The sequence below is a fragment of the Astyanax mexicanus genome, chromosome 4, assembly GCF_023375975.1.
Source record: "Astyanax mexicanus isolate ESR-SI-001 chromosome 4, AstMex3_surface, whole genome shotgun sequence".
NCBI classification, from domain to species: Eukaryota; Metazoa; Chordata; class Actinopteri; order Characiformes; family Acestrorhamphidae; genus Astyanax; species Astyanax mexicanus.
In genome coordinates this window covers 8,524,018-8,546,616 of record NC_064411.1, presented here as the reverse complement: position 1 = coordinate 8,546,616, position 22,599 = coordinate 8,524,018, and the positions used below count along the sequence as shown (strand labels likewise).

Below are 22,599 nucleotides of genomic sequence, written 5' to 3'. Positions count from 1 at the left end.
TTGGCAGATTCAGGGCCAGATGCTGATCTCTGGATTGGACTGGTGTGATTTTGTGGTCTATACAGAGGAATACATGATTATTCAGAGGATCCCCCATGACAAAGGAATCATGAAAACAATTAAAGAAAAAACTGACCTTTTCTTTTTTTATTTTTACCTTTGTGCATCCCTAGATAAATAGGATAGAGCTAAATCACTAGCTAATGTGTGGAGAGCTTAACCTGTAAATTGTTTTTGTTTCTTTGTAAAAGTTGTTTTGAGCAGATTTAAGAAAGTTACAGCTGTTGTGTAAGTAATTGTTAAATATAATGAATTGCTGTTGTTTATTAGTATAGCTGCAAATATAGTTAAAATATGTAACAATTTTATTGAACATTACTGATTATAATAAAGAAATTAGCATCAAAGTGATTAATGTCATGTAATTGATACAGTTATGGTTATAGTAAGGTAGGCAATCAAATCAAACAAATCTTGTACTAGTTAAACTGAACAGTGAATTTATTGCAGTAAATCAGCATTCGGTCACAATGCATTAAACCATATTTCATTGAAAAATATATACATATATACATGCAGATTTATGCTATTTACATTACATCCTCTGTGATAAGAAACTAAACATTTCCACCTTCAAAAAAGCCCAGCAGATGTTGAGCCTTGCTTTTTTGTCCAAGCCTTTACAAGAGGCCCGTTTTCATAGTTTGTCAGCAGACATGTTACAGTGTAGAGCTGATTAATGTTGCCAAAAAGCCGGAGAGGAAGGCGCTCCACGTGCACCCTAAGGCGGGCAATGGCCTGGGTCTCCCTGACCCCACCAACAGGCATCTGGGATCATCCAGACAGAAATGGAGGCCTGTAGATTTTACATGGCACAAAGTCACCAACAAGAAATCCTCGATCGACCATGATGGCCATCCCAGGTCTCAACAGGGAGAGAATTCCAGACTCTCTCATGATCTGTTTGTCACTGATGGATCCAGCATACAGTGGAGAGATAAATGTGACAGCCCCATGAGGAGCAACACCAAGCAGCCCTTTAAGTGTACAATGGGACTTGTACACAGAAAATACTTCACTTTGAAGAAGAGGTGAAGATGGGCACTGGCACCTCAGCTCTGTGCAGTCCAGGATAACTGTAGTGTCTGCATAGTCCTTGAACTCTGCTGGCAGATGTTCCCTTATTTTTTCCACTGCCATCCAGATTCTCACTGACCCCAGCACAGCATATAGAAAGTTGCTCCATGTTGTAATAATCCGACTGACTGTGGACTGGTGGACCCCAAACCGGTCGGCAAGGTCATGCTGTTTTAAACGCAGTGCAAGATAGTTCAGAAACATGAACATCTCATCTATGGGCTGCAGGTAACGAGACTGTAAAAATAACACAAGGTAATATTGTATTAATTTTAATTCTATCAGCCATTATCCCGGTCAGGTTATAAGGTATGGTCCATGAAAATAACCATAATTGTACTTACCACAGTGGAACTTGGCTCAAAGGTGCCTCTCTGTGCTGGTGTGACACTAACCATAGATGGCAGAGAGGGCTCTATTAAGGCCCAGAAGCGCATGAGGAGGTCATAGGATCCAAACCTATAAATACAATTATTTTTATGATTAAAATTGGTATCAGTGTTTTAGTAACTTAATTTAAATAATAACCAAAGTATACTTGAGAGAGAACACATAATGAAGGTGAACATACATTATCAAATTTAAAAAATATCATTAAAAAGTTCACTTTTGATAACTCAATTTAAACCACAAGCTTTACGTGTGATTAATATGAAAAATGACCCTTTAAATTAAAATATGAACTAAACCTTTTTACCATATTCTCGTTTTTAATGTTACACTGTATATTTATAATCAGCAAACAAACTTTAATCAGTGCTGGCGAGTATGTCTGTATGCTTTACTTATTTTAGTGCATAAACTTAAATAATAAAACCTGCTGAACATCTTACCACATTTTCCTGTAAAAGCGAATGTCACTGTCTGAGCCAGCAAAGCGGTGAATGCCAAAGCGATGCTCCAGAGTAAGCTGCTCTATTTGTTTCTTCAGCTGGAGGATCTCCTCTCTAAGAAGCAGGTTTTCTTCCAGAACCAAGTCGACAGCAGCGGGGTCCGGAGCAGAAGCGTAGTCGTGGTCCCCGAGGAGTGCATCCGTCTCCTGGACAGGTGTCCAGCCCCCCCGGTCGTGAAAGTGGGACAGAGAAATTGTTCCACTCAAACAACATCGACACCGCTCCCTTCTTTAACAGTCGCCGTCCAGACTTCACGCAAATCCTCTTTCTTAAAATGCCGGCTACACACGCGGGTATGTGGAGTGACTGAAGTTCTCATTCCGGAAAGCAACAATACATTTTAGCCGGTTTTCCGCATCAGAGGGAAATGTATGAAAACTAAGTACTTTATTGTACTTACTAGAGGCCTGACACAAAGGTACACAGCAATGTTCAACCGTAGTGCTGTCAGTTAGCTGAAACTTAAACTTTTTTGCCTGAGACATTATCGCGACTTCACTAAATTCAACACAACAGTGTGGATACCGGAAGAGGCTGAGCTGGCTGAGATTGTAGCGGATATACGTCACCACCCCTGTGTGCATGAACCCTATTGTACACCGGAGCTGAGCCAAAGGATATCATTTGTGGCGGGGGACAAATCCACCTGTTTCAAAATAAAAGTCCGCTTGTAAAAATATTAAAATTAAAAAGAAAGAATTGTTTTTTTTTTAAAAGAGAGAGGTCAGGTAAGAAGTGGAATTTTACTAGTGTTTTTCCAATAACATTGATTAGCTTGGTAATTTAGAAAACTCACTATTTTACTGTAATGATAAACAATAAAATAATTAGTAGCTGAAAAACAAAAAAAAATCCACTTAAAACCATTACTGTGAAATACAGTTCCCAGCTGGTCCTTAACTGATACTGATATAGTTCAGTAATAATAATAATAATAATAATAGTTCTGGCAATTCCAGAAGATCACATTTTTTGGATATAGTTACTCCCTGATGCACTCCAAAGCTAAGGAACTCAGGCAGGAGGTACACCGCCCTCCATAATTATTGGAACCCTTAGTTAAAATTTGTTAAAAGCCTTAAAGGAGTGGTCCAGCGGTCTAAAGCACTGCCACTATGAGCAGGAGGTCGCCGGTTCGAACCCCAGCTCATGCAGCTTTGCCATCAAGCTGCTGTCGTTAGAGGGAGCAAAATTGGCCCTGCTCCCTTTGGGTGGGTAGATGGCGCTCTCTCCCCACATCACTCCTGCGGTGATGTTTGCAGCACAGGGCGTCTGTGAGCTGATGTACCGGAGCCGAGCCGCTGTGCTTTCCTCCAAGCGCGCTGGCTGCTCGGTAATGCTGCATCGGCAGCAGCTCGAAAAGAAGCGGTGGCTGACTTCACATGTATCGGAGGAAGCATGTGTTAGTCTTCACCCTCCTGATGTGTTGAGGTATCACTAGTGATAGGGGGAGTCCTAATGAATGGGTTGGGTAATTGGCCGTGTAAATTGGGGAGAAAATGGGAAAAATTAGAAAGAAAAAAGGAAAAGCCTTAAAATGTAATTTGTATTACTCCTGATCAATAAACAAAACATGTAGACACATTTTGACTAATTGTAGATCACATGATGAATATTCTACAAACTTCATTAGATGTGCCTCTAATTGTATTAGACCTTCTTACACCTCACCATCCTATGCTCCATTAAGGTGCTTGCACACTGCACGCGGTATGCCGCGCGGCATTCCGCTGTGCTGCCGCTCTGCTCTACGCTGGTCAGTTGCGGGTGCGTTGCGCTGCTGCTGACGCCAAGCGTCTCCTGCTGATAATAGGCGGAGTTTTCTAAAACCCATCACCTCTGCGAGCGGTGTTTTGTAGTTTTGAGTCTCTACAGCCTCTGTGGATCTGTATCTGTTTCTCAGCCTCAGAACAAAGCTCTGATTCTTCTCTTCCTCCTGTTATCTCTATATGAGTGTAGGGAAGTGATGTACAGCTGAGGGGATTCACTAATCGCTATTATTAGTCTCTCGCGCACGTTTATTGTTGTTTGGACTACAGTTTCTCTCTAGTCGCGTGAGTTCACGTCATGCGTTTTCTGCCGAGGTACCGCTTGCCGCGAGGTCAAAGTTGAACCATGTTGAACTTTGCCCGCGGTAAGCGGTAGCGCGGTGGAGGCGTGGTTATGGGCGTGGAAACGCGCCGCTTTCCGCTCTGCTCCGCGGCAGCGACGCACCGCTCTACCGCTCTAGACACTATTGAATCCTATGGGGGTCAGCGTACCGCGCCGCACCTACCGCGTGCAGTGTGTAAGCACCTTTAGACAGCATCGTCCAGTTGGTGCTTGAACCCGATGATTGCCACTTGCGGCTATATTTAGTTTTAAAACTGTTATTTGCATAGGATTTTTTTAATGCCTTTCCAAGTCTGAAGTACCCTTCTCACCTAAGAAGAGGACATTACGATGTGTTGTTTCAAAATAAAGGCCCTTTAAATTAGAACAATTATTTAATTTTACTACCTTTAGGTTCTTGGGAATTACTATTTCCTGGGACCTAAAATGGGAGGCCAACACCAGCTCCATCCTCAATAACGCCCAGCAAAGGATGTACTTTCTGTGTTCAACTGAGGAAACACGGTGTGCCACAGGAGCTGATGAAACAGTTGTACACTGCAGTCATTGAATCTGTCCTGAGCACATCCATCATAGTGTGGTTCGGTTCAGCCACAAAACAGGACATATGCAGATTGCAAAGAGTGCTGGATAGAGCAACAAAAATTATTGGTGCTCCTTTGCCCACCCTCCGAGAATTATACACAACAAGGGGTAGAAACCAGGCGGAAAAAAATATCACAGACCCCGCACACTGGACACAAACTATTTAACCTACTACCCTCTGGCAGGCGCTACAGAGCCCTGAGCACAAAATCAGACAGACACTGTTATGGCGTCATTTTACTGCCAATAGTCGAGAGTGTTTTTCAATGCAAGAGCCTACTCCATGCAGCGCTCACGGATGTTATTTGCTCACGTGTAAAATATAGGCAGAAAAGGGGCATTATGCATTTAATTGGTCAAATCCTGTTGCCACATCTGATTGGCTGGAGACCTTTGTCAGCTTTGTTGCAGTGAGGGAGCGTGCGCATATTCGTACAAGAGGAGAGTTAATCTGAGAGAGAGCATGGTAAATTTGTGAGAGCACACCTATATTTTACACGTGAGCCAATAAAATGCGTGAGCACTGCATGACATAGGCTCTTGCATTCAAAAACTTCACTCTCGACTATTGGCAGTAAAATGACGCCATAACAGAGTAAAAGTTTCTTTCCAATCGCCATCAAACGTATTAATAACTAGAACTGAGCTGCTGTTTACTGTTGTTTGCATGCCATACTGCACTTTATACATGTTGTATAATACTGCAACTGCACTTTACTCCTCTATAATGAAGTTGTTCATTGTCTTCATAGTCTTCTCTGTATATTGTGTTGTTTGTAATTGTAGAGAGGTAACAACAGCCGGAAACAACTTCCTTGTGTGTGTAAACACTCTTGGCGAATAAAGCTGATGTTTAGAAAATGTTTGAGACTGAAAATTTTACTAATTTTCTCAACACAGAAAAACATCAACTGTTTCAGACCTGCAGAGATCAATATTAAAGCTTTTAAAATGCAGTTTTAATTATTTTAATGTAGCCGGTGGGCACTAGGACCTGGGAGGGTTGAGGGCTAATAGGCAACCTGCCCCTTTAAGAATAAAAAGACGGTGACGAGGGGAGCTGCAGGTGAGCTCATTAGTGGGGAGAGTACCTGGCCTCCATTACGTGCTTGGGCAGCAGCTGCAAGAGAAGGTAATGGTTTTAATTAGTTTTTGTAGCAGCTTATACTTATCTGTGCTATCTGGCTGGTTTTATGAAGTGCTTTTGTTGTGTAGGTGTTGCTGGATAGTGCAGTGTTATAATGATTTAGCTGCTGTTGGTGTGCATGTTGGAGAGGAGTGGAGACAGAGCAGAGAACTGTTTTGGGCAGGTGCTGCTGTTTCACTTGACTCTCATCATACATTGGAAAGAGGTATGTTGTGTATTGCAGTGGTTGTACACAGTTGTACAAGTTAGCTATTTTATAACACTCCAAGTACCTTAAGGTCTGTATTGTTTTGGGTTGTAGTAAAATTATATATTATATGTGTTTTTTAACTGGGTTTTTAGTATTCATTGTGCAAGTTCACAAGAAGGCTGGGGTGCTCCTGATTTTCCCTTTCCCTCCATGTGCTTCTCTCAAGACGGCAAGGGTATGTAACATTTTTAATTTGGTTGAGCTAATGAACAAATAAATAAATAAATGTTGAATAATTATGTGTGTCTTGGCAGGACGTGTGCATGGCTGAAAGTTGAGGATATTGGCCACTTTTCTGTTGTTTCCTGATTTCTACTGTGTTTCTAATCTTGTTTTCTAATGTCATTTCTACTGTTTTCTTAATGATTCTCTACTGTTTTTGATGGTCCATTTATGGGGTTTTTTGGATAGTTTCTGTATTTCTTTCCTTATAATTTCTGTATTGATTGCTTTAGTTTCTGCAGTTTCTTTGTTTTTGTTAGTTTTTTTGGTGCTTTATTTTATTTATTTATTTATTTTGCCTTGTTTTCTGGCTATGACTATCTGCATAATTTATTGTAGTAGCTAAGTTTTGTTTAATTTTATTATTCTTTGTTTTTTGGGTGCAATTTAATTAGTTTATTTTCTTTTTTCATTGGTTTCAGTAACTTTGTGGGTTTTTTTTTTTTTTTTTTTTTTTTTTTCCCCAATTAATACTCTGCCACACTTGAGTTTCTTTTCATCTAGTGTGTTTTGTTGAACAGTATTTTTGAAGTTACCAAAGAAAGAATCCAAGCTAGTCCTCCCCATTATGGTTTGTTTGGTGTGGTGTGCAGTGTAGTGTTAAGCTGTGGGGTTTGTGGATCCTTTATTTTTGGTTTGCTTTATTCCATCCAAAACTGGTGTTCATGTGCTAAAGCCAAGTATTGTCAGTGTCAACCAATTCAGTGGAGATTCATTGTGGGTTTTATGTTTGTGTTTTGATGATTGTGAATAAAAGTATTTTTGATATCAAACTCTGCCTCTATAGACTGTTTTAACACAGTCAGGATCTGTGAAGGGGGAGGGCTTCACATTCCTTTTGGGTTTCTCCCACCTTTTAACGGGAGTGGCGTAGTCAGTATATAAGTGCATGGGTAAAAATGGCTAGAAGCCACCACTCGTGTCGCATTAAAAAAAAATTTCTTTCCTATTTTAGTGAAATACTTTATTCTAATTTGTAAAATGAAAGAAAAGCCCCATAGAAGTAGTTCTACGCTGTTTTAAATGAGAGTTTTAGCTGTTTAGCTCCATTCAGCGCGGTGATGGGGTGTAATGTGATATGGAGGGGGCGGAGCTCTACATAACCCGAGTGAGGCTGAGATTTGGGCTCTGCAGTTCTTTCGCAGCGCCTGAGGAGGAAGAGCAGGATCAGCTGAACTACAGAAGGTATGGAGAAGTTTCTCTCTCTTTCTTTAACACGCTGTTCTACATTCACTCCTACAGATTAAATTAGATTAAATTATCTTATCAGAATGTGCTACCAGGTTTTATTCTGTAGGTAGGATAGATTTATAGATTAAATTACCTTATCAGAATGTGCTACCAGTATCAGTACTGTAGGTAGGATAGATTTATACACTAAATTACCTTATCAGAATACGCTACTAGAAATAAAAATCAATAAACACGTTTTGATAAGTTACTTCATGCTTAAGTAATGTCTTACAAGGCTTAGGTAGACTGAATAAAACAAACACTAATTCAACAAGCATGAAGACATTATGACACATATCAATCACATTTAAGAAAACTTTAAGAAAAATGTTTTTTTAATGTGTTGTTTAACCAAGAATTATTTAGCTTAACCAGGCAGAACTACAGACATCAAAACCCACATCAAACAAAACTGTATATATGGATTAGTAATGTATTAATTCAGAATAAATCATAAAAAATGTGCGTTGCCACTATGAGTGGGAGGTCGCTGGTTCGAATCCCGGTCATGCAGCTTGCCATCAGCTGCCAGTGCACATGGGGGCACAATTGGCCTTGCTCCCTCCGGGTGGGTAGTTGGCGCTCTTTCCCCATCACTCCAAATAGGTGATGCTGAGAGGCACGAGGAATCTGTGAGCAGATGTAGAACCGAATGGTCGCACTATCCTCCAGCGCGCTCGCAGCTTGAAGACGTTGTATCATATATAATAGATGGATATAATAGTGATGGACATATAATAGGGTGGGAATTGTTGTGGGTTATTTCACGACTCTTCTAGGCCTCCCAGAAGGGGAAGCCTGGGCTAGCTTAAATGAGCTCTAGATCTATCTAGTCATGCATCAATACAAAAGTTTTAAGCTTAAAAGAAAGAAGATGAAAACAGACGAGTGCCTCAAATTAAAGAAAGGAGAAGACGAGTCTTTCCGAAGTTCTAAGTTGATCTTTTATTGTTCTTGAAGTCAGCCAGATAGGGTCAGGAAGCTTCAGTCTTCTGACAGCACAAAGGAATTACACACACTTTTATACAGTATTTGGGTGAACAAGGGTGGGGGCTTTAAGCTCCACCTTTTAACGTTATATAACTATACATAGGATGAACATAATCGTTACCAAACACATTCAGTTTTAGGGAGGATCCTTCCGGCCCATTTCTTGGCGTCATGCCATGTTCCCTTTTTTGAAGTTAATCGTGGACAAATCAACATGTTACAGTTTTTTTTAAAAACCCTGGCCTTCACCTACCCAGCTTTCCCGTGGAAGAAGACCGACCTTGGGCCTCTTGAGACACTTATTGATTAATGAGTCTGGTTTAGCCGTTCTCAGCCGTTATGAAGAATTGTTCTGGGTACTTTCCACTATGGCCAGTCACTATCATATCTCTTAACTGTCTCCCCCTCAGTTTACAGCTACGCCTGTACAGTTCCCAGATGTGCCTGGTACAGACTGGGGGCCTTGCTGAGGAAGAACTCATTCATATATGGCCAAATGTACTAACGTATAAGTAATATAACATATATTGATCACTAATATCTTAATTTTAGGGCCCCACAGAAGATCAAAATAAAAAATTGAGGGAAAAAATAAATAAATAAAATGTCACACACTGGATGAACAAAATGTACACTAATGTGCAAGGCACCCTGTGCAGTAGTATTTGGTGTCTTTGTCCTTCTGGTACTGTGCACACTCGAAGTGTGCCCATCTACCGCATAGCTCACACTGCACCTGAAAATAAACCACAAGTCATTAATTGAAACAATGCAGTGGAACAGAAGAAATATGCTGGGGTATCCATTATGGCTAGTTTCAGCATTATTATCAAATTATGACGACACTAAATTTACATTAAAGTAAAATGTAGAATACATTAAAAATCACTGTATAAGTAACACTGCAGTCTCTGTCCATCAGCCATGGTCTGTTAAGACCTTAAAGCAGACACCATGTATGACTGTGTGCGACAAACTGTGACACAGAAGCTAAAAATGGACATGTTGATTTTGGACACCAACAAAATACAGTTTACTGGCATGAAACAAAATTACCATTTCGATTACGCTCTTGTCAGAATCACTTTCAAGCATGGAACACACTATGCAGTAGTCTTCTGCGTTGCCTATATATAAAAAAAAAGATTAACTTGATTAAATGACAAGGCACGCCATTAAGCAGATGTGTATATCATGTAATTATCTGAGCAGCCAATCAATTTGACAACAGTGCAATGCATACAAATAATCATAATGTGCTCCAGGATCAGTCATTTTATAGATTAAATAACCTTATCAGAATGCGCTACCAGTATCAGTACTGTAGGGAGGATAGATTTATAGATTAAATTATTTTATCAGAATGCGCTACCAGTATCAGTACTGTAGGTAGGATAGATTTATAGATTAAATTACCTTATCAGAATGTGCTACCAGTATCAGTACTGTAGGTAGGATAGATTTATAGATTAAATTATCTTATCAGAATGCGCTACCAGCAATAAAAGTCAATAAACTTGAACAAGTATGAAGACAATATGACAAATATTAATCACATTTAAGAAAACTTTAAGAAAAATTATCAGAATCTGATATGTTTTTTTTTTTATGTGTTGTTTAACTCACCTCGACATTCAAGCAAAGTACATGCAATGTCCATGCGTGCACTGCTGATAGCTGCATGCGTTGTCTCCAGTTTGCTGATGTCCCCAGTCAATAAAAAAGCTTCGGAAAACTAAAATGAAAGAATAACATATTTATTAAAATGATAAAATAGTTTTTCATAAAATTTACTTTACATTCATAATTATAGGAACACAAAAAATGAATATGTACCTTTAACACCAATACTCCACAGCTGCTTGAGTCCTGCTGTAGGTTGTGCTTCATCGAAAGCACATGCCATTCAGCACTGTGGTCCTTGTGATCCAACGTCTTCAGGAAATTCCTTTAATTTTTAGGATCAGTATGCCTTCCAATCTGATAGTGCCAATGTATTCAATAAAGAATGTGTCTAAAAAAATATTACTTCCAGTTCCTTCGAATTTTCCTTTCAAGGGCACTTTCCTGTCCCATCGGGTCAACGACTTTCAGTGCCATCTTCGACATGGTGACGATCTCATTTATGAAAAGAAAAAGATAAATAAATTAATTAATGCAATAGTACTGGAAAAGTGTAATTTAATGCACATTTTAGACTTTTAAGCACACTGATTAAAGCAGGAATATACTAAAGTGGGATTCTTTGTGACCAATGATAATCTTGGTATAAGAAAATACTATAAACCTGAAAGTATTTATAATTTCTATATTTGAGAAGTCTGTTGTAGTTACAGTAAGTATATTATCTCCCTGCAAAATGAAGTAAAAACAAACATCTGGGGAAAACTATTTTAACAGTAAACCAAGATTTCAGAAAAGAAGTAAAGCAAGACAACTGTTAAGTTTGATAATACACACCCCAAGAATCCAGTGTGCTCCCGTATTTACAGGACAGAGCCAGGTATCCTGAACTGGAAACTTCATCTGCATGTAAGTTTTAACAGAATGTTAGTTTATAGACTATATTACATTTTTAATAACAGTAATAAAAACCATCCTACGTACCAAGAGTAACCCACCACACCTCGTTATATTAGGTGTGCTATATCGTACAAATGTGTAAATTGTTCTGTGCAGTTCAAATGAACGCCAGATATTTGCATCCTACTGGTTCCTGTGCAGTTGTCTCGTTTTCCCAAGTAATTCCCCACAAGACTGATCAGTGACATGATTGGCCTCACCAGGCCCCCTTAAAAATATCATATATGACTTGTACCAGTTCCATTATACTGCCAAAAGTATCTGTTTCAGATACAATGACTCCTGTCAAGGGGTCAATATATTAGGTTGTAAGTAAACAGTTTTTGAAGTAAATAAAACAGTAAAGCTAAATTATCTAAAAACACACTGAGATGGGCTAGATTGTAATGTCTACAAGGCTTGCTCAGAATGCCTAAAAAAATTCTGGTGTTTTTTTTCCCGTTAGGTGGTGGAATCCATGAATTTAAATGATCAGGGGTGGGTTTCCTGAAAACGATCAATCTTGGTGGATAATGAATGAAGTAACGCATGACGTGAGAATAGAATGATTCAGTTCTGTGAGTGTTTCCCAAGGAGCTTTGCAAAGCAGTTGATCAGGTTTAGGTCAGGGGATTGTGGAGGACAAACTTTTTTGTTTACTAGATAATTCCATGTATCCTTTAATTGCTTTCATGTCTTTAATACTAATCTACATGTAGAAAATACATTAAATAAAACAAAGAAAAACAATGAGGTGTGTCCAAAACTTTGACCCAAACCCCCAGCCTGGTGGGAATTGTATATAGGTGCGTGCATGGTACAGTAACAGCCTGGTTACAGAATGCACAGAGACAGCAGGCCCTGACCATCATCTGCAGGCATTACCGTAATTGACAGCCTTCATTGCAGCATTAATTACAGACTTTAACGATGTACGGGTGGGTTTAATTGGTCAATTCAAATACGCTAAATTAGATTATAAGCTACAAAGTGCATCATAACAGAACAGAACAAACCACGGAAATAATGACGATTTTCGCACTCAGAATTGGCGATCTCTGGTGTTGAAGGTGCTAAACTGCAAGCAGAAGCCGCTTAACGTACTACTTTCAGAATAACGACTGGGTCAGGTCTCTCGTTAATTTGCGAGCAAGTTCACATTCTACTTTAGCTACGTAAGGATTTGGGAAACACTCTTTAATTAATGTATGAGTATGTGTTAAAGTTCTTAGTGTTAAAAAACGTTTGGGAAACCCACCCCAGATCTTTTGTGGTAATACAATATTAGGCAGGTGGTATTGAAGGCCAGTTTGCTGATCTACTGCAACTGCAACACACCATTGTCAGTGTCTCACACAATAGCAGTGCTGATTAAATTAGTGACTCACTTTACTGAGACACCTGAACTGCCCAGCAAACAGAGCGGAAGCCACAACTGCACTCAGATGATACACAGGCATCTGTTTAAAAACAAACAAAGAAAAAAAAAGTCACAACTTCCAAATTTATGAATAAAAATACAATTGTACGTCAGTAATGCCTACATACCTTGTGTGCTTCAATTAGGTGGTACAGGTACGCATCAATGACCTGATTAAAGAAAAGGTTAATAAATACTTTGAGGTACTTAATCAGCTGTCACCAAACACCTTGAAAAAATATGCCAAAAACCTTGCTTCTTTTAGGGTTCTTGTACCTGAAAGTCCTAGTTTTGTGGTCTTGTTACTTACATTTTTTGATTTACACTGCAGTTCAGTGAGCACACCAAATAATTTATACAGTACTACCATCAGAATGAGCAATACAGGCTACGAGTCCCTATACTTGACAATAATTGATTTTTGGAAAGTGTGTTTCAAATGCTATCCTGCCAGAATCAAACTCCCTTTGCATTCATGTGTCCCACATCAGAATGAACAAATTTCCATGATTCATTTTATTTCAACTAACAATGTTTTGAGTTTAATAGGTAACACTTGCCTGCCTTAACTTCTTGTAATTAGTTTGAAAGGTTAAACAATCCAAAAAAGTGCATGTAAACTGATTATAGGTCATCTTTTGGTCTGAATTGTGCTTCGCAACACTTTTTACCTGCTATTTTGGTTCTGACCAAACTGAAAAGTCAAAGTCTGGTCCAAACAAGATAGCACTGTACAAAAGAAAAGTAATCTAAAGAGTTTTCAGTCTTTTTCCCCCATCTCATACACACTGACTCAGTAATTTATCAAAAAATAAAACCAAGTCATTCTGACTCATACCTCGTCAGCCAGCCACCCATCTACCTGCAGCGTCCTAAAAGAAGAACTGTACAATTTATAGGGACCAACAACTGCTTCCACCCGCCCAAGGTCCTTTGACGACCAGAGTCTCAGCACTGCAAAAAAGTAGTGTGATCACATTAGTCTCACTTTGAATTGATAAACAAGACACGGTCAAAGACAAATACAGTGTAAAACATAGATGCCCAACAGGCATCATACAAATACTGAAAAGGAAATATGAAAGGATGGACATTATAACCAAAAGATCAAATAAAATATATTCAATGTGAATGGGGCATTATTTTGGATTATGGCACAAAATGGCCCAATTTCCTAGAACATGTGTGTCATGTAAGTAGAACAAAGCATACCCAATAGGTCCCACAAGACAGCTGTCCAAATTACTATGGATCCAGATCTACGACTTCCAAGTCAATAAAAGCTGAAATACATAACATGTTCTGATCATTTCTGCAATTGTTGCCTTTGAAACAAACACAACTAGGATAACAGGTTATTTTGTCCACCCTTTAAGCCAAGAACGGCCAACAGGCCAAGAGCGGCCAACAGGCCAAGAAGAACGAAAAACGAAATGAAAGCAAAGAACGAACCAGAGGGTTAGGCCAAACTGGCCAACAAATTGACCAACGGGTCAGAACCAGAACTCTGCAGCTAGGGCACCTTCTTCTTGTGTGCTTCTGGGTTTTGGTACATGGTCCAATGTCGAATTTTCTTGGACCATTGGAACAGTTCTTGGGGTAAAATAAATAACTGACTGTCTCCTACTGCCGTTGTCTGCTTGCTGTGTAGATTCTGATCTTAAACCATTATTGCTTCTTTTGTAAGGTTTAAGGTGGGAAATGCTGATTTTGGATTTTAGGGAAGCTCCCTCTTGGTTTTTAAGATTCACAAGCTTCCCACAAACAGAAGTAATGATGTAGGGACCAGAGAAATCAGGCTCCATTCCCCCCCCCCCCCCCCCCTTTCTTCCACGCTTCCTCATGTTCAACAGAAGAACTTCATCCCCAACACTGTAAACTACATCTTTGTATTTCTTCTGCACTCGTTTGGCAAATGACTCCTTCTGTTTCTCCTGAGACTTTGCAACATTCTCTTCTGCTGTTTTTTTTACAGCCTCCATGCAATTTTTTTCTCTGCGAGAAACTCACCATATCCTCCTCCTTCAGGGAGAATGACTGTAGAAAGCTAAAATGAAAGTTAAGAACTTGATGTATTTCAGTTCAAGATTGTTTATTCCTGATGCATGCATTTCAGAAGGATTACTTAACTGTAACCATTGGTTTTGCCTGAAAGACATGCTTTATAAATCAAACATCACAAATAATCATGAAATAAAACAGAACAAATAAAGGAACATCCAATTGTCATTAATTTAATCAATTATTCAATGAGCCAAGTGAACAGACTAACCGGTAAGTCCACAGAAAGCTCTGATGGGAACACTGCCTCTCTCCCGTACATTAAAAGGAACGGTGTGTGTTTGGTGGTGGTGTGAACCTTGGAGCGCAGTGAAAAAAGTGTGGCATCGAGGTAGATATCCCAGTCGTTTTGCTTTTCATTGACCAATTTCTTCAGCGCTCTGTAAACACAAAGCAATGATACAAGTAGCAAGTTAGTTGCAAAGTCTATGCAAGAGTGACAAAAAAGAATATAGAACCCTTGAACATTAACTGATTGCATTCACCTTAATGCATTGTAGGGGCTGTGCAACAGTCAGTGGTTTTCCCACTTTCTGGCATCGGTCACATTCCAAGACCTAGAGACAAATTGGTTAATTTATAGATTTGTTCATTATAATGTTATATATATATATATATATATATATATATATATATATATATAAAAACAATTCAAACACATACCCAATTTTCTACATCGACAGTCATGCCCGGCCAGTAAAACCTGCCGCTCATGCCAGCCCTTGTAACACCAGAGTGGTGTTATAACCACCTAGTTTTAACCACCTTTCTTCTACCTTCATACAAGAGGTCTCCGTCTGAATTGAAAATGAACAACAAACATTTATAGCACAGAGCAAAGGGGAACACAATTTGAAAAACAATATTATATAATTCCATACTATAATAAAAATTATGTAAAACATTGCTCAACCTGTTCAGCAAATTCAGGATAGAAATGCAGAAAAAGTACTGTACTATTGTTGCTGGTAGCACATTCTGATAAGGTAATTTAATCTATAAATCTATCCTACCTACAGTAATGATACTGGTAGCACATTCTGATAAGGTAATTTAATCTATAAATCTATCCTACCTACAGTAATGATACTGGTAGCACATTCTGATAAGGTAATTTAATCTATAAATCTATCCTACCTACAGTAATGATACTGGTAGCACATTCTGATAAGGTAATTTCATCTATAAATCTATCCTACCTACAGTACTGATTCTGGTAGCGCATTCTGATAAGATACTTTAATCTATAAATCTATCCTACCTACAGTAACTTACTGGTACTGGTAGAGTATTCTGAAAAGGTAGGTTAATCATTTTTCATCATCACTACAGCAGCAGCAAGAATTCACTGACCTTTTATTTGAAACTTGGAGGCATATCTCCTGAGGTTCTGCCTTTGCGATTTGGTATAACCATCAGGGTATGTTCCCACGGCCAGAAATTCATACATCGTATCCCACTTCTCTTCCATCGCTGCAATTATCAACTGAATTTAAAGCATATGTGAACAAAGGTTTAATAATGAAATATGTCAGCCCCAAAACATGTTAAAAAGCTTAATAATGAAATATGTCAGCCCCAAAACATGTTAAAAAGCTTAATAATGAAATATGTCAGCCCCAAAACACGATAAAAGGCTTAATAATGAAATATTTCTGCCCCAAAACACGTTAAAAAACTTAATGATGAAATATTTCTGCCCCAAAACACGTTAAAAAACTTAATAATGAAATATTTCTGCCCCAAAACACGATACATTACTTACATATGAAAGATTTCTGCCCCAAAACACAATAAAAGGCTAAATAATTAAATATTTCTGCCCCAAAACACGATAAAATGTTTAATAATGAAATATTTCAGCCATTTTAACTTACACGTGTTAGTAATCATCAACTGAATTTAATAAAGCATATGTGAACAAAGGCTTAGTAATGAAATATTTCTGCCCCAAAACACGATAAAAGGCTTATTAATGAAATATTTCTGCCCCAAAACACGATAAAAGGCTTATTAATGAAATATTTCTGCCCCAAAACACGATAAAAGGCTTATTAATGAAATATTTATGCCCCAAAACACGATAAAATGCTTATTAATGAAATATTTATGCCCCAAAACACGATAAAATGAAAGTATAAGATGATAATATAGATAAATACGCGTTACTAACCGTAACCGACGTGTAAGCGCTTTGCGCATGCGCAGTAGCCCTCGGTAGGACGTTTCGATGGGTAGGATGGATTTTCAGAACACCGGAACAAGCGACCAAAGAAACCCACAAATGCAAGTATTTTCCGTGTTAAAAATTACGATTAGCACTGTATTGCCTTAGTTTATTGTGTAGTTTTGATGTTTTATGGCTGAATTCTTCATAACAAGCTAGTAGTTCGTTTCGGTAGCTAGCTAGCTAGCTAGCTAGCTAACTTTCCCGTTCCACCTTAAATGGTGCAACAGACGGCAGGCGCTACCGCATTTAAGGCGGAACGGAAAAAATAAATCAAATAAAAAATAATCAGAGCTAATTTCAGCTCCCCATCACAGAGGAATTAAGGAATGGACAATATTAATTAATTTCTGCACCTCCTGCCCCTTTTCTGAACACATACCATGCCCTAAAGTTAACTAGTTAACCAGCAGCTAGGCTACTGAACTTTAGCGCTCCACTGCTATCATCACATCAGCCCAGCAGGGTCACCTACACACCACCGCTAGTAGCCTGGTCATAAATCAGTGCTATTTGTTTATGTATTTATTGTTCATTGACAAACGTCATTGTGATATACCAGTGATTCCTCTGTCACTGAGGACCCATATTCTTGCACATTTTATTGTTTTTGTAACACATTACCTGCTCCAGGACCAGTGTTGGGAACCAGTGTGATATACAATTTCTAGTATATTATGGAGGCTATTTTCAATAAGATTCACCTTTCACCGGGTGCTTGAAGGGTTGTCCCAATTCCTAGGGGTAGGATTTTACCCCTTCCCCTTGTAACTCCGTTCCAAGGGGAAGGATTACACTCGAAAAGAAGGGGTAGGGGTAAGGGGTAGGGCCAAGGGGAGAAATGGGATTCACCCTAAGAGTCGGCTCTTTGAAGTGAACGATTCCACAATGGGAGCGTTTTAGGATCCTATTTGGGGTCCGTTTTTTTTCCTTCAGTTTGTCGCTGTCTCTCTGCCTCCCTGTCGTTGCGCTTGTGCTCTGCAAAGTGTCGCAGAGCCCACAGTATTTTTACAACGTCATTTTTTTTGTCCTTCGGTGCCTCGCTGTCTCCACTCCACCTATGGAGCTAAATTAGTGCCAAAACTACGCAAATAAAGAAAATGCGCTTCTAGCGATTCCCCAGAGCATTAATTTACACTGATTAAGGTGTTTAATACATCTATAATAATCACCACTCTACCATTTTATATCCGATTTACACACGGTTTGATTTGTTACAAACAGCAGAGATGTAGTTATGATATAGGAAGCTGTTACACATTACAAATATGAGCTTTCATGCTGAAGTATTTTATATTATGCTCTTTAAAAAAGAGAGAAAAAATATTAATCAGTGTTTAAATTAATTAGATAGATAGATAGATAGATAGATAGATAGATAGATAGATGAGTAATCATATCGACCTGGTCCTCACCACACAGCCTGCCTCACTCATCCTGACAGAAAAAAAACCTAAAATATTAGCTTGTAAAATGACCCAGTGGTGTTATACCAGAATAACACACCTAACGGTTAAAGTTAACTATATAACGTAAAGGATTAACCATTACAAACTGTGTGTACATTATCCTACCATTTAGGCTATATATCAACAACTAATAACAAATTCATGTTTTTAGGACATTCACGCTGTTGGTAGTATGTGATGTTTGGAATTGCTAGCTAGCTTGGCTAGGTCGCTAGCATTGGCTTGATAAGGTAAAGGTGGCTAAACTGTAACTTACCTTTAAAAATAATGTAATGTGCCCCTATATCCAGTTGCTGTATCCTTTTAACAAAACTGCTTTTGTTATTCAGTATTTTTCTACATTGTTCGTGACGCATTAAAAAAACATGGTGCATGCTCCACACAGTATTTTTATGTACAGATTTACAAATGTGTTAGCAATAGTAAAATGTTTTATGATGTGATTTTGTTTGGTGAGAATAATGTCATGATACAACCCAGCAAACATGCCCACACTGGGCCAATGAGGTTGGTGCAGTACCGCCCCCATATGGGCAGCCCAAATCGGACCAATGGGTATTTGCACATTGGGCCAACAGAGATTTGCAGAGCTCTAACACACACACACACACACACACACACACACACACACACACACACACGTGCCCTCAGCGGAAAACCAATTGTGGCCCCAAATTTTTAGAACTGTGCAATATTGAACAGAGAACACTTTTCAAGAAAGAAAATTTAAAGCTGTGCTATTGGCACTTTGACATTTTTTGCAACTGGCTGTAAAACAATTATATAAATAACACAATTTAAAGTGTATAGTAAATTAATAAATTTATTACAAAATATCATGTATGAAATATAAACAACACACAACAGTATTTAAGTAAATTAAATCCCAAATTTATATTTTAGCATGTAGATAAACATATACTCCATAAATATCTCCATTTGCAAAAACAGTATTTATAATAAACGGTATGATATAAATATCAAACATAATACAAAATAACAAAGAATTATACAACTTAAAAAAAAATCTATATATATATATATAAACATCAATAAAAACAGCAAATCATATTCTTGAATAAATACTTGAATGCACTAGACTGATGTAGTAGATGAATAATAAACTGATACTATTATTGCTACTGGAACAAAGCCTCTGGGGTGGGTTTCCCGAAAACGATCAACCTTAGCGAATAACGAACGAACTAACGAATGACGTGAGTAAAGAACGAGCCAGTTCTGCGAGTGTTTCCCAAAGAGCTTCGCAACGTGAAAATTAACAAAGGAGGTTAAAGAACGTCTTTGTTGACTCCTCCCCCAAAACAGCGCACTCAATCGATCCACACATATCGATTATTATGCAGTATTTATTCAGTATTACACCCTAAAAATGTAAAAAAAGTGTTGTAATCATCAATATTATACATATTTTGAAATTTAAATTACAAAAGGATGTACTTTGGCATTAATAAAATACTCCTACAGATACATATGGCTAAATAAATAAGTCATATGTTTATATATAAATGTTTAATAAACATTAAACTTTTTTTACTTTTTTTAAAACTATTGTTGTTAATATATTATATTAATAGATATTGTACTAATATTATTAATAGTAATATTGATAATAATATTAATTTATTATTCTTATAATTATTAATAGTATAAAAATAATATAATAATACATAAAGGTATGTTCCGGTGTATGTATGTATGTATATATATATACATACATACATACATACATACATACACACACACACACACACACACACACACACACACTGTAAAGCTCCAGCTCATCCTAAATCAACATCTCAGTTGGGTTTAGGTCAGGGGATTTTGAAGGCCATGCACCTCTTTGTTAACTTTTGTTAATTCCATATGCGTCAATTAATTGTTTTCATAGTTTTAATATTAATCGACAATGTAAAAAAAAATAAAAAATGAGACGTGTCAACTTTTGACTGGTATTTATATATTTGCGAGCTGACACACCCCAGAGTTTGCCCAGATGAACGGCCACAATGTTGGTTAGAAGCACCTAAATAAAGAATAATATTAAATATTACCTGCACATTCACCGATACCCTTTACAATACGTGTAGGTGTGAGTAAAGACACTGCAGGCGTCCCCTGCACCGGACCTACAGTACCAGGAATTTTCCCAATAGCATGGAAATATATTGTATTGTGCTGTAATTCCCGGGCTGGTGGGAAGTGTATATAAGTGTGTGTATGCCACATAACAGCCTGATTACAGAATCCACGGACTTGGTGACTTTGCAGCTTTGCTTAGACCGTGAGCATCATCTACAGGAATCTGGATTTTTAATAATTTATGGGTTTGATTAGTCAATTCCAGTATGCCCAGTCAGACTACACAGAGAAAGTTGGCATTATAATATAATATAATATAATATAATATAATATAACTCACTCACTTACTCACTCATCGTCAACCGCTTTATCCGTTAAGGGTCGCGGGGGTGGCTGGAGTCTATACCAGTCGGCATCGGGGGGAAGGCAGTATACACCCTGGACAGGCCGCCAATCCATCGCAGGGCAGACAGACACACAGACACATCCACTCACACACTCACACCTAAGGGGCAATTTTTATCCAACATCCAATTAGCCTGAACTTTGGACTGTGGGAGGAAACCGGAGCACCCGCAGACACGTCAAATAATATAATATAATATAATATAATATAATAATATTAATTATTATAATAATAATTATATATATAATATAATTGATTATAATTAATAGTAACATAATATAATTGCTTTAACCAGGGAAATTATAATTTTTCTCCCTCAAAATTGGCGGTCCCTGGTGTTTAAGGTGCTGAACTGCAAGTAGAGATCCCCTAAAGAAGCTCTTAAGAATAACGACTGGGTGAGGGCACTCGTTAATCTGCGAGCGAGTTTACGTAGTACTTTAGTTACGCACGGGTTTGGGAAACACTCTTTAATTAACGATCAATCTTAAGTACGAGTTAACGAAGTTCTTAGCGTTACGAAGCTTTCAGGAAACCCACCCCTGATCTCTATTATTAATTTTATTCCTCTTGCTTGTAGACTTGGAACCAAAATGTCATCCCAATCAAATCAGTAAAAAAAAATTCTAATTGAATATAACATTAGTTTTTGCATTAAGGTTTTTATCTCACAGCACTAATAATGAAGGAGAAAATAGATGTACTTTACATAAATAGAACAGATATAGTTAATCATAATATCAAAAATGAATATTGTTTATGCATTAATATAGCATAGATCATAAATTAACTATTTTTTTGAAGAGACTGCATGAGACGATGCTTCCGTCCACCTGAACGGTCCCGTGCATTCCAAAGCCAAACCTTTGCAACCTACTCGATCTCTGCATCCTTTGGTGGTGGCATGATTGATCTTCTCACGGCCTCTTAAAATAATAATATAGAGATATGAGAATGCAGTCAGGTAAATACTACATCTGTTAGTGTCTTTTCATGTACAATGCTTAATTTTAGAGAAATTTGCAGACTGTATTTGATTACAGTGATTCTTATATAGTGATAGTTATTTGAATTTGAATTTCTTCAGGCTATTCATGGTGAAACATAAATAGCCTTTACAGTCACTGTGTGTGACTGGTAGTTACATTCTATAAACATGTGAGGTGGCCGATATCAGGATATCAGGTTCACAGAAATACCAAAACTTTTTAAACTGATATCTTTCCCTTAGCTTAACTGGCTATCTTTGCATTAGCTTAACTGAATATCTTTCCCTTAGCTTGACTGGCTATCTTTGCATTAGCTTAACTGGCTATCTTTCCCTTAGCTTAACTGGCTAGCTTTCCGTTAGCTTAACTGGATCTCTTTCCCTTAGCTTAACTGGCTATCTTTCCCTTAGCTTAACTGGCTATTTTTCCCTTAGCTTAACTGGCTATTTTTCCCTTAGCTTAACTGGCTATCTTTCCCTTAGCTTAACTGGCTAGCTTTCCCTTAGCTTAACTGGCTATCTTTCCCTTAGCTTTACTGGCTATCTTTCCCTTAGCTTAACTAGCTATCTTTCCCTTAGCTTAACTGGCTATATTTCCGTTAGCTTAGCTGGATATCTTTCCCTTAGCTTAACTGGTTATTTTTCCCTTAGCTTAACTGGCTATCTTTCCCTTAGCTTAACTGGCTATCTTTCCCTTAGCTTAACTGGCTATCTTTCCCTTAGCTTAACTGGATATCTTTCCCTTAGCTTAACTGGCTATCTTTCCCTTAGCTTAAGTGGATATCTTTCCATTT

The 22,599-nt window shown here is 38.1% G+C and overlaps 6 protein-coding genes across 12 annotated transcripts in view; 2 read left to right on the top strand and 4 right to left on the bottom strand.

Annotated features, from left to right (window-relative positions):
- LOC125801205 (zinc finger protein 271-like) overlaps positions 1-22,599 on the top strand; it is a 184,661-nt gene that overhangs the window by 47,852 nt on the left and 114,210 nt on the right. The gene's annotated exons all lie outside the window — the stretch shown is intronic.
- LOC111190033 (zinc finger protein 239-like) overlaps positions 1-22,599 on the bottom strand; it is a 269,476-nt gene that overhangs the window by 149,684 nt on the left and 97,193 nt on the right. The window lies entirely within an intron of this gene.
- The window catches only part of LOC125801519 (zinc finger protein 239-like), a 140,463-nt gene that overhangs the window by 27,565 nt on the left and 90,299 nt on the right, over positions 1-22,599 (bottom strand). The gene's annotated exons all lie outside the window — the stretch shown is intronic.
- The window catches only part of LOC125801194 (zinc finger protein 271-like), a 72,533-nt gene that overhangs the window by 43,360 nt on the left and 6,574 nt on the right, over positions 1-22,599 (top strand). Inside the window, exon 1 of one of the 3 annotated variants that reach the window (XM_049477522.1) lies at positions 7,491-7,531. The exons of 1 other annotated variant lie outside the window; for it this stretch is intronic. The gene's annotated coding sequence lies outside the window, so the exon portion shown is untranslated. Of the gene's footprint in view, positions 1-7,490; positions 7,532-16,810; positions 16,899-22,599 lie in introns of those variants that run through there. One more of the 3 variants, XM_049477521.1, reaches the window with a different exon arrangement.
- Positions 484-1,960, bottom strand: LOC125801532 (uncharacterized). Its single transcript, XM_049478341.1, has 2 exons — positions 1,482-1,960; positions 484-1,374 (listed from the first exon to the last, which is right to left on the bottom strand). The coding sequence occupies exons 1-2, from the start codon at positions 1,572-1,574 to the stop codon at positions 835-837; spliced, it is 633 nt and encodes a 210-aa protein (XP_049334298.1). The 5' UTR covers positions 1,575-1,960; the 3' UTR covers positions 484-834.
- LOC111196181 (uncharacterized) lies at positions 8,501-14,363 on the bottom strand. Of its 3 annotated transcripts, XM_049477810.1 has the most exons (11): positions 14,074-14,363; positions 13,390-13,505; positions 12,680-12,721; positions 12,520-12,591; positions 11,030-11,095; positions 10,599-10,687; positions 10,406-10,517; positions 10,196-10,304; positions 9,626-9,696; positions 9,189-9,305; positions 8,501-9,153 (listed from the first exon to the last, which is right to left on the bottom strand). In XM_049477810.1, exons 1-10 carry the CDS (start codon positions 14,354-14,356, stop codon positions 9,204-9,206), a joined length of 1,062 nt encoding a protein of 353 aa, XP_049333767.1. In that variant the 5' UTR covers positions 14,357-14,363; the 3' UTR covers positions 8,501-9,153; positions 9,189-9,203. The 3 variants fall into 3 exon arrangements, with proteins under 3 accessions (XP_049333767.1, XP_049333766.1, XP_049333768.1); XM_049477809.1 differs by having other exon boundaries at positions 8,501-9,305; XM_049477811.1 differs by lacking the exon at positions 11,030-11,095 and having other exon boundaries at positions 8,501-9,305.